Raw genomic sequence first — 12,746 nt, 5'->3', positions numbered from 1 at the left:
CGGGGGCCCAGACTCATTGGCAGTATGGGGCCCAGAAATTCCTGATGGCAGCCCTGCACGCACCCATCGAAGTCAATGGGTGCGTGAAAACCGCTCACGGCACACGGATGCACTTCCGTGTGCCGCTCGTGATTTGCGCTACAGTTGTTAAATAGATGAAGGAAAAAAAAAAGCACCACATTCATTGCAGTTTCTAAGCATCAAAACTGCCTGTCATAAGGATAGCATATGCGTGAAAATCACGCAGCCACGCACCAAACACTTATGACACGTGAACTGAAACGCGTGCAAAACGCACACGTTCGTGTGAATTTCGCCTTATAGAAACTTTATCTATGTGGAATGATAATACTAAACACCCACCCCCCTCACGAATATTAGGTGTGAGATTGGTTGTTCATCAGTATTTTGCACCTGTGTAATTGTCCTCCATGTAGCATTGTGCTTATCTGCATCCTGCTGGGAGCTGGCAATTGAGCCTCCCCTTGTATCAGTAAGTTTGGCTTTTTTGTGTGATTTTTTTTTTAGTATATAATATGGACTCTCAACATAATTGTAAATGTAAAAACAGGACCAATCCCTGATCAGATTAAATAAAATTCAACACTCTACTTCTGTAGTCGGTAGCACATTCCCCATTGCCAACTATTGTTACAAATAGATGTAAATTCTGATTGCCACTGCAGACCACAATGCTAGGGTATAGAACTCATGTAAATTGATGGCTAGTATTTTATAATTTACACATCTCAATTATGCTGGCTGGTATACATTATAGAAAAAGCCAGCACTACTTATGTGTTTTGAACCAGTAGGTTCCCAGTCAGTATAGAAGGGGCAGACAAACCATTGATGCAACCTGTGTAGCTGCAGGGGCCCAGTAGGTAAGAGAGCCCGCTGCCACATTAAGGCAGCGTTCGTCTTCCTACTGTCCATAGATTACCATTACTATAGTATTGTTAGCAGTGGCGGATCCCCATAGGTCCGTTATGGGCAGCTGCCTGGGGTCCGAGGCTCCCAGGGGGGCTCATGGCCGCCCAAAGACCACAAAGACCACATCACAGTTTTGTCACGTTTTTGCAGTGACAAAACTGAAGGCCCCTGGACTCAATTGGATCCACATCTTACCGATGACGTTATCGCGCCACTTGCATCGCTCCGCTGGATGTGGCCTGGTCAGAAGAGAGCAGGCCTGCATCGTCTGAGAAGAGGACGACGCTGTAACGGGGACAGATAAGTGTGGCACTAACTACAGGGGGTGGCGCATTTTACAGGGGGGCTGTGTGGCGCTTTCTACAGGGGACTGTGTGGCGCTATCTACAGGGGGGCTGTGTGCAGTAATCATAGGGTGCTGTGTGGTGCTTACTACAGGGGATGTGTGGCGCTATCTATGGGGGAGGGGCTGTGTGGTGCTATCTACAAGGGGGTGGTGCTATCTACAGGGGGCTGTGTGGTGCTATCTACAGGGGGGACTGTTTGGCACTATCTACAAGGGGGTGGTGCTATCTACAGGGGGGTGGCGATATCTACAGAGGGGTGTGTGTGGCACTATCTACAGGGAGCTGTGTGGGGCTATCTTTAAGGGGGGCTGGGTGGCACTATTTACAGGGGGGCTGTATGGCACTATTTCCAGGGGGGCTGTGTGTGTGCTGCTATCTACAGGGGGCTATGTGTGGTGCTATCTACAGGGGGAACTGTGTATGTGGTGATTTACACAATTATATTCAAGGGCACAGTGTATGGAATTTTATTCAGGAGCACAGTGTATGGTTATTATTATATTTAGGGGCACAGTGTGTGGCACCATGAGAATTTTATCTGTGTTTATAGGTGTGGAAATGTTGGAAAAGTGAGGAGCCGAAGACATCCGAGTGGAAAATTCTGCAGAAATGGGTCATGGTCTGGATTTATAGTGAATCTGTCACCTCTCCTGACATGTTTATTATAGGAAATCGTTGTATTTCACAAAAAGTATAGTCCAGGACTGAAGGTTGTTACTATTCCCCATGTTAGGAGGATGTGTCCCTGCAGTAATGTTGCTGACGGACGGGATTTCTTACTAACTGGCAGCCGCGACCGCAGGACACTCAGTAGATGCCAGCGTCTCCCTCCACAGAGACGCCAGCACACGCGATTGCATTCCCCCGCTGTTTCTCCTAGGATGCGTGGGTGCACTCGTTCCCAGTCTTAATGAGCCACCGTGCACTCAAGTCCCTGCCCAATCCAAGCTCACCCTGGACTTTAAAAAGGTCTCCACCCACCTCCACCTTGTCTGAGGATTGTTGTGTCTACCCATGTTTGTCCTGCATATGGTTCTTTAGCTGTATCCTGTTTTTCCATATCCTGTATCCCGTATCCAGTGATTGTGTTTAGTTCCAGTGCGAAGTCTAGTGTCTTAGTCGAGTACACCATCTGTGTCCGGTGCCTGTGCCAGCCCGAGGGTTCAGACGACTACAATACATCTGTGTCAAGTGTCCGTGCCAAGTTTCTGTGCCAAGTCAAGTGTCCGCGCCAAGTCAAGTGTCCGTGCCAAGTCAAGTGTCCGTACCAAGTCAAGTGTTCTGTTGTCCAGCATACGACTTCTGTATCCCTGTCCTGTATCCAAGTCAAGTCCTGTTGTCCAGCATAAGTCTGCCTCCGATAGTCCGGCACAAGCCAAGCTTCCGATAGTCCAACACAAGTCTTCTACCCAGGTACTCTTGTCCTAAAGACTATCATTGACTCTTGTTTGGCCAGCTGCTACTCTGCTACGCCGGAGAGAGCCAGTGGTTGCACATACCCCACAGCCGTGACACCTACACAGTGTGATACTGTCAGCGATGTTTGGAGACTGTCAGTATTGTAGGGACACAGCCCTGACAAGGGGAATCGTAACACCCATTAGTTAATGCTTGTACAATAAGATAGTGTTAACAATAGTTACGGCACGGCATGGTGGCGGTAGAGAAGGGGTGCCCAAGTTTGGGTAACAGCCCAGAGCCTATGGTCTACTTAATCCGCCACTGATTGTTAGAGCGACATAAGGGGGTGCTGTATGATGAGCTATTAGAGAGCAAGGGCCCATTTACTGTTCTTGCAAAGTGGCCCTCTGCTGTCGGTGTCTGCCCCTGCATTCCAGTTTGTGTGCAAACAAACTTAGGTGTTTAAAAATCAGCTGCCCCCCCCCCCCCCCCAACCCCTGCGCAAAACTAGTGTGGAACAGGAACTGCTGAAGCCTGTGATGGGTGACACATAGATCTACATAGCCTGAAGTAGGGAAATTGTGTCACCGAGCCTAATTCTCACTGCTGCTAAGCAACCATCCCAGTCTGATATATAGGGATAGAAGCAGCAAGAAATATAATAGGTGGTAGACATAATGGTACACATGGGAAAGTTTGGTTTTCGCCAGAGTGTCCCTTTAAGACAGAGTTTATTATTTCAACTACAAATGATTATTGTTGTGACATTTGTTCTTTATGCAATATAAGATAATTCTATATGAAATAAATCTTAAAAAGAGTAAAACTTGGGCTAAGCGAAAGAAGCATTCAGATATGCAATGAGTTACACTATTGTTATATGCATCTGTGACATCTGATCAAATTTAGGGCTTATTCATACAAGTCTGTCCATTTTGCGTCTGCAAATAACAACGTTTTTCATCTATCCATCTGCGTTCTGTGTTAATTTCTTTACTTCCGTATGTCATCCATTTTTCTTGTCCACAGACATCTACTACTGCTATTTCCTTGTTCGAATTCCATCAAATCCATCAAAAACTGACACATCCATCAAAAACGGACCACACATAGATTATGTCCGTAGTTTTTTGTGTCCCCATTGACTTCAGTCTAGGATGCAAAATGGATGAAAGTAGTGGATGCAGCGATATTTTTGCATGGACCATCGATGACTAGATCTATTAAATTTAATAAGTCCGTGTGTAATCTGTTGGACACACGGACAACACATGACCATGAAACAGACTCATCTGAATAAGCCCTTTATTTGCAGATAAGTTAAACTTTGGAGTGTCAAATTTTTTCATTGTAATGGGACACATGTGTGAGTCAACACTTCTAGCACGGAACTTCAGTTTGAGACAAAATAAAAATTTTACAACAAAGTTTCAACTTTGACGTGTGACTTTGGTCACAGTCAAACATCACTGTGTAATCACTGTGTAGCTCCAGCCTTACAATCAAGGAAACATATGATTTTATGTTTGTATATCACTTTTATAGTCTTTATGGTCCAATAACTATGTGCAAAATGTTACAAAGTATTTTTTATTTTTTTTGCAAACCAAAAGATATATCTTCGAAAAGCAAAGCAAACTAGGATTTCACAAGATTATTTCTTGCTTGCTAAGAACTATAGCTGCTTCTTACCTGCACAGATGTAGCCATTGGGCAATGTCTTTTCTGAACGGTATTCAAAGTAAGATAAAAAGGACTAAACTTGAAGAGGCAGCAACATGTTTGGAATTCAATGCTAACAAATTGTAAGCGTCTTATCCACATCCATCTAACTGATCAATATATACTGTACTGTATATTTAACAAATGCAGCTTTAACAGCTAATCTATCACGATGGATACCATAATAAATGATTTGATGAAAGCCTTTGACAGCAGCAATGTGATAAATCTAATTGGTGTCTAATTTCATGGACATAGATGCAAATAAATGTAGATGTCCCCAGTCACATCAGGATGGGCTGTAGATCAGAGTTTTTTTGAGAATTTTAAATAGCAACAAGGCAAAGTTAAGGGCTCATGCCACCAAACACGGACCCTGCATGTTGGGACGTGGAGTGGTTTTGGGTCTGTATTACAGCCCAGTAGGCACATCTGTGGGCCACTGTATGGTGCCTCAATGATGTAGCTAATTCTTCCTTGGAAGCAATGACATCTCACTGTCAAAGACAAATATCATAGGTTGCCAAAACGTTGCCCCTCTTTAATAAAGAAAACTTTATTTTTGTATGTGATACAATTTTTTTTTTAAATGCTTTGGCATCATACCTAATATCAATATCACATTAACTGTGGACTATGAGAAAAAAAAAACAGAACAGTGGCTTCATGTGAGCGTGGACTCTCTTAAAAGGGTTGTCCACTCACGGACAACTGATGACCCAGCCACAGGATAGGTCATCAGTATATAATAGGTGTGGGTCCGACACCTGGACCCTGCACCGATCAGCAGCTCTGGCTGCCTCCGGGCATCGGATTTTATGCATGGTTTGCAGTATTCTGAGTCGGAAGCAGATGGCTCCGACTACTACATAGCGGCCGTGCTGCAGAACAGCAACTCTGCTCCTAATCACCACTCGACTGCTATTCCGTGACCGTAGCATCTGCTTCCGGAATGGACATCCGGTGCCTGGAGGCAGCCGGAGGAGCTGATTGGTGCAGGGTCCGGTTGTCAGTCATCAGTTGTCCGTGCATGGACAACCCCTTTAAGGTTTTAACAATTATTCACCTAAAGACTGAATCAAAATAGGCGTGGTGTTAGGAAACCTCTGCCTATCATCCTGCTCTGCAATGTTCAGAGAATTCACTGTTAAGCTGATTGACTATAAGCAGGGAGATAGAGGCGGTTTCTCTCATTTTAGATCACTGTATTAACGCCAGTTTTGGGGGCTTTGTGGTTGCTCATTTACGACCCACTACTCCAACAAGATACAACTCATATGTCATAATAGTTTATATTGATATTGTCATTTCATCAAGTCAGTTTTGTATAGTATATTACTAACTATTAACCAGACTTATTATAGATTCAGATTAATTATTACATTATCTCATTTATCTAACTATAAATCCTAATACTACTGCTACTATTATAATAACAATACTAATAATAACAACACAATTACAACTTATAAATCGTTTCATATCTTTATTCGATTGAAAAGGTAAATGGCCTGATCTCTTCACCTTAATTTTGTAATTTCATGCTCTTGGCATTTATTCTGACGTAGCTTCCCTAAATAAACATTAGGCGTCTTTTCAGCTGATTTAAAGACATTTTTCAGATAGACTTATTAACCTAATTAATCATTATGCAACTATTTTTCAACACCGCTACAAAATGCTACATTGTGATGAAATGTTACGTCTGCTAATAAGCAACAAATTAGTTTTGTGTTACCTAATTTAGGGCTCATGCACACAGCAATGCCATGTGCACGGACTGTTTATGGTTGGACACATGGTATCCCTAAAGCTTTTGCTGTGCAGCCATATAGTGCCTCCATAAAGCACTGTATTCTACTCGGTAATATGACAAGTAATGGAGCATGCGACAATATACAAAAAGGGGCACATGGATAGTATAGGTCCATAGCAGACTATGGATGTCATATTACGCGCCCATACAGCATTAAATCCATAATGTGGCAATGTATGTAAGGCCTTAGTTGCATACATTTAGAGTCTGATCAATCTCTCATTTGACATGCTCTGTAGAATTTAATTTAATTTGCCACCGTTCCATCACATATGTTCTCTATAATAGACAGAATGGTTCAGATAAATATAGGGAATACTGGTGAGAGTAAGCTATTAATTTTTAATCACTAGTAATACTCCACCTTTAGGCTGGATTCACACGAACGTTGCGTTTTTGCGCGCGTGAAAAACGCGCCGTTTCGGTTGCGTTGGAGTTGCGTGTGGCATCCGTTTGGGCAGCGTGATAGCGTATTTAACGCGCGTATGGCATGCGTTTTTTACGCGCGTCAAAACAACGGAGGGTGGAGTGTGCTCAGAAAGTGAAAAGCCACTTCCTGGTTTGTAGTTGTTTTGTCTAGTCTGCTCAACTCATTTACATAGACTTAACAAGTGTTGCGTGAAAAACGCTGTGCGTACGGAGGTGCTTCCGTGTGCCCTGCGTTGTTTTCACGCACCCATTGACTTCAATGGGTGCGTGATGCGTTGAAAACGCTGAATCAACGGACATGTCGTGCCTTTTTGGCAACGGAGCAACGCTGCGCAAAAACCACGCACATGTCTGCACGGCCCCATAGACTAATATAGGTCCGGCCAACGCGCGAGAAAATCACGCGCGTTGCACGCTCGTATTTTACGTTCGTCTGAATAAAGCCTAACAGTTTGTGAGATAAAAAAAAACTTATGCTGTTTTTCCAGAAACAATGTGAATGGGCTGCATCTGGAATTGCAGTTCATCCCTGTTTACTTGACTAGACCTGAGCTGAAATACCAGACACAGCCCATGGGCAAGAGTGGTGCTGTTGCTAGAAATTTAGTCCAATCTTATTCATCTCCTCCTGATGGGTAGAATTTGTCAGTGCCAATTAATGTTAGACATTAGATACTTGAGTTGAATTAGCTACCAAATTACTGATATTAATAAATAAAAAAATAATAATTAAGCTTTGTTGTGGATATGAAGCACCTATAGGTAGACCACTCATTTAAATGTATAGTGAAAGATAATTCCAGGACCTAAAAACCTTTAATACCCCAGACTTTTTAGAATGGTTTGGGTCATCCATTGTGAAGGACAAGTGTTCTTATTTTCAAAGGGGTAGAGAGAGTTGAGCTGCTGAAATGAGCACCATGACAAAGCTTTCTCAGTGTCCAATAACAGTCATGTTTGTCCTGGTTGTAATCAGTTCATAAATGCTTATATTGCGTTCAACATTAATCTGCTTTAATTGTACAAATAAGCACAGTGAAGTATTGCGTTGCTTATTGCACCTAACAAGGTAAGTGTATAACGTAGACACAGACTTAATAATGCCCTTCTGTACAGGCTATGGATGATCTCAGGACTTTGTATATGAAAATTTTTTTATTTTTTTTAATTTTTTTTTACAAATGTCTTTTAAAGACATTGAAACCTCAAATAAATTGATATACAGTGCATATAAAAAGTCTACACACCCCTGCTAAAATGCCGGGTTTTTGTCATGTTACAAAAACAGTCCAAGATGAATGATTTCAGAACTTTTTCCACCTTTAATGTCACCTATAATCTAATCTGCACAATTGTATTGAAAAACAAACTGAAATCTTTTAGGGTGAAAAAATAAAAATAAAGAACAAAAATAATGTGGTTGCATAAATATGCACTCCCTTAAACTAATACTTTGTTGAATTACCCTTTGACTTTATGACAGCATTCAGTCTTTTTGGGTAGAAGTCTATCAGCCTGGCATATCTTGTCTTGGCAATTGTTGCCCACTCTTCCTTGCAAAAGCGCTCCAAATCTGTCAGATTGCGAGAACATCTCCAGTGTACAGCCCTCTTCAGGTCACCCCACAGATTTTCAATGGGATTCAGGTCTGGGCTCTGGCTGGGCCATTCCAAAACTATGATCTTCTTCTGGTGAAGCCATCCTTTTGTTGGTTTGGAGGTAAGCTTTGGGTCGTTGTCGTGCTGAAAGGTGAAATTCCTCTTCATCTTCAGCTTTTTAGAAAAGGCCTGCAGGTTTTGTGCCAATATTGCCTGATATTTGGAACTGTTCATAATTCCCTCCACCTTGACTAAAGCCCCAGCTGCAGAAAAACAGCTCCAAAGCAGCTGCCTCCACCATACTTCACTGTGGGTATGGTGTTCTTTTGGTGATGTGCAGTGTTGGCTTCGCGCCAAACATACCTTTTGGAATTATGGCCAAAAAGTTCAACCTTCGTCTCATCAGACAATAACACATTTTCCCACATGCTTTTGGCAGACTTTATGTAGGTCTTTGCAAAACATAGCCGTTTTTTTCTTTGTCTTTGAAAAGGCTTCCGTCTTGCCACCCTACCCCACAGCCCAGACATATGAAGAAAACGGGAGATTGTTGTCACATGCACTACACAACCAGTACCTGCCAGAAAGTCCTGCAACTCCTTTAATGTTCCACTAGGCCTCTTGGTAGCCTTGTCTTGTCTTTTCATCAAGTTTTGAGGGTCGACCAGTTCTTGGTAATGTCACTGTTGTGCCAAATGTAATCCACTTCTTGATGGCCGTCTTCACTGTGTTCCATGGTATAGCTAATGCCTTGAAAATTCTTTGGTACCCTTCTCCTGACTGATGTCTTTCAACAATCAGATCCCTTTGATGTGTTTGTAAGCTCTTTACGGACCATGGCTTTTGCTGTCACATGCAACAAACAAAATTTCAGCAAAATCCTAATAGAACAGCTGAACTTTATATGGGGTTACTCAGAATCATTTTAAATAATGGCAGCTGTGTACTGACTACTATTAAATATGAGTTTAAATGTGATTGGCTAATTCTGAAAACAAACACATCCCCAAATATAAGAGGGTATTCTCACTTATGCAACCACATTATTGTAGTTTTGTTATTTTATTTTTCCCCTTTAATGATTTTGAACGGAATTGTACAGATTATGGGTCACATTAAAGATGGAAAAAGTTCTGAAATTATTCATCTTGTACTGATTTTTGGACATGACAAAAACCTGGCATTTTAACTGGGGTGTGTAGACTGTCTATATCCACTGTGTGTATATGTGTGTGTGTGTGTGTGTGTGTGTGTGTGTGTGTGTGTGTGTGTGTGTATATATATATATATATATATACATGCATATATAAATCAGCCATAACATTAAAACTGTGACGTCTGGGCCGCAGATTCCTCTCATCCTGCCGATGCCTTCCTTCCCGGAAATGCCAGCACATGCGTCCGTCCTGGCTTGCAGTGACCACTAGGGTGCGAGTTCAGACCCCGCCTTAAAGGGCCAGCGCGCACACATGTTTAGAATTTTCTAATCACCCTGGACTATAAGAAGGGCCCTGCCCCTTCACTCATTGCCTGAGCATTGTTGTGTTTAACCGTGTTAGTCTTGCAAATGGTCCATTAGTGCTTTCCAGTTCCCAGTGTTCCCGTTCCTGCTACCTGTATCTTGTATCTGGTGCTAACTCGTTCCTGTACCTTAGAGAGTTGGAGTCGCGTTGTGCCACCAATTATGTCTGCTGTGTTACACAACGCCTGGTGTCTGCTGCCAAGGTCCCATCCAACCCTAACCATCGCTACTGTCTGAACTATCACAGGTACCCTTACTCAGACTATAGACTTTACTTGGTACACTGTGTGGCCAGCTGCTATCCCGCTACAGCGGTACGGCCCAGTGGGTCCACATACCCACAGATCGTGACAGTACGCTCAGGCCATGGACACCGCTGGTCAACCCAAGACTATGATGACGTCACAAGTGATGTGGGCGGATATGCTAGACCTCCGGTCTCGACAGAACCAACTCCTCCAGGCGTTGAACATTATTGCACATCGGCTGGATACCCAAGCTGCAGTTCCCCCGGCATCTGCTCCTATTGCCTCTGCTGTTCCTCCTACTACACCTCCTGGCAGTACTGACCCCCTGACTACACCTCCTGGCAGTGTTGACCACCAATTTTCTCTGCCACTAGCTCATCGCTATGATGGAGATGTAAGGACCTGCAGGGGATTTCTGAACCAGTGCCAGATCCACTTCAGCCTGTATGTCAATGCATTTTCTACTGGCGGCGCAAGGGTTGCTTTCATCGTCTCTCCTTACTGGCAAAGCCCTAGCATGGGCAAATCCCAACTCGGGCGTCAGGGACCAGAGACCCGTGACTTCCAGGGGTTCCTACGGCACATTTCACACTGTATTTGAGGAGCCTGGACGGGTCTAGTCAGCAGCTGCCTCCCTGCTGAACCTTCGCCAGGGAGATACTTCCGTGGGCGAGTATGCCATTCACTTTCGCACCCTGGCAGGAGAGATGTTGTGGAACAACGAGGCCTTGGTGGCTACATTCTGGCAGGGACTGTCATCCGAGATCAAGGACGAACTTGCCGCTCGTGATCTGCCATCTACCCTGGATGACCTCATCTTGCTTGCCACCTGGGTTGACATGAGGCTCCAGGAACGATCTCAAGAGGTCCGTCGGGAGAGAGGACTGCCTAGGCTGGCCCCCATTTTCCAGCAATCCCTGTTGCCCTCGCCAGTTGGCCCACTTGAGGAGCCTATACAGGTGGACCGGTTTAAGTTATCAGTCCAGGAGAAACAACGCAGACGCACTTCGGGACTTTGTCTGTATTGCGGTCCCAGTGGCCATGTTGTGCGTCTGTGCCCTCAAAAGCCAAAGAAATTCCAATGCCTAGGATTAGTTTGGGAGACAACTTTAGGCGATACAGCGCTGGATAAAAAAAAACTCTCCTCAAAACTGTCCATCCCCGTGACCATAGTGTCCGGCGGGAAGACCCACCAGGGCTATGCCTATCTGGACTCTGGATCCGCAGCCAATTTTATCCAGAGGGACCTAGTGGATCTCCTCCAGTTGCCCACAGTTCCCCTGGAGACGTCTTTGGCTGTTGCCTCAGTGAACGGTCTGCCTCTGCCCAATCCAGTCGTATCTAAGACCAAACCGCTGAGGTTCCAAGTTGGAGCTCTTCACTCAGAGCTAATTTCTTTCCTCGTCCTGCCAAGGGCTGTCAACGCTGTGCTGCTGGGTCTGCCTTGGCTTTGACTACATGCCCCAGTCCTGGACTGGAATTCCGGTGAGGTTCTCCAGTGGGGCCCCAAGTGTCTCAACCATCTGGCCCAACCTCCTCTCCCTGGGTCGTTAGCAGGATTACTCCCTCACTACTCACAGTTTGCAGATGTCTTCAGCAAGAAGGAGGTTAAGACGCTGCCCCCACATTGGGCATATAACTGCCCCATTGAACTGGTTCCTGATGTGTCCCCTCCTCATGGACGGTTTTACCCTCTCACCTTGCCAGAGACCCAGTCTATATTCGCTTATATCCAGGAGAATTTGGAGAGGGGTCTTATACAAAAGTCCTCCTCCCCGACCAGGGCGGGGTTCTTTGTCAAAAAGAAAGATGGATCTCTTCGACCTTGCATCGACTACAGGGGTCTCAATCAAATCACGGTCAAGAACAGATATCCATTGCCACTAATCTCTGAACTGTCCGACCGCATACGAGGAGCCAAGATTTTTTTCCAAGCTAGACCTACTGTGGGGCTTACAACTTAATCCGGATCCGCCAGGGTGACAAATGGAAGACGTCATTCAACACCCGAGATGTGCACTATGAATACCTGGTAATGCCCTTCGGCCTGTGTAACGCTCCCGCGGTCTTCCAAGAGTTTGTCAACGACATCTTTCGAGATCTCCTCTATGTCTGTGTCGTGGTCTACCTCGATGAAAACTTGATCTTTTCTCCTGACCCGACGACTCATCAGAGACACGTTCGTCAAGTTCTGCTGCGATTAAGGGAGAATCGCTTATATGCCAAGCTGGAGAAGTTTGTGATTGAGAGAAATTCTCAACACTTCCTGGGCTACATCATCTCGGATCAAGGTCTCAAGATGGATTCTGAGAAGGTAAAGTCCGTCCTGGAATGACCACGCCCTCAATGCTTAAGGTCCATACAGCGCTTTCTGGGATTCGCCAATTTCTACCGGCAGTTCATCCCAAACTTCTCTTCACTGACAGCACCCATCTCTACCCTCACCAAAAAGGGCATGAACTCCAAGGTGTGGATTCCAGAGGCAGAATCTGAGATTAATAGCCTGAAGAGTGCCTTCACGTCAGCCTCAACCCTCCATCATCCTGATGTGTCGTGACAGTTTTCTTTGGAGGTGGACGCCTCCTCGGTTGGTGCAGCCGCACTTTTGTTCCAGAGAGGTCCCAAAGGCAAGGCAGTGGTATGTGGCTATTATTCTAAACTTTTCTCTTCCGCAGAGCGTAACTACTCGATTGGGGATCGGGAGCTACTGGCCATAATTTTGGCTCTGGA

General features: G+C 44.6%; 1 protein-coding gene across 1 annotated transcript in view; it reads right to left on the bottom strand.

Moving 5' to 3' along the window:
- IMPG2 (interphotoreceptor matrix proteoglycan 2) overlaps positions 1-12,746 on the bottom strand; it is a 91,542-nt gene that overhangs the window by 28,129 nt on the left and 50,667 nt on the right. Inside the window, exon 6 of the mRNA XM_075851117.1 lies at positions 4,374-4,406. Within this exon, the coding sequence (XP_075707232.1) occupies positions 4,374-4,406 (33 nt within the window). The remainder of the gene's footprint in view (positions 1-4,373; positions 4,407-12,746) is intronic.

Source organism: Rhinoderma darwinii, chromosome 2 (genome assembly GCF_050947455.1).
Source record: "Rhinoderma darwinii isolate aRhiDar2 chromosome 2, aRhiDar2.hap1, whole genome shotgun sequence".
NCBI lineage: Eukaryota > Metazoa > Chordata > Amphibia > Anura > Rhinodermatidae > Rhinoderma > Rhinoderma darwinii.
Note: the sequence above shows the minus strand (reverse complement) of the source record. Positions and strands in the feature narration are given on the sequence as shown.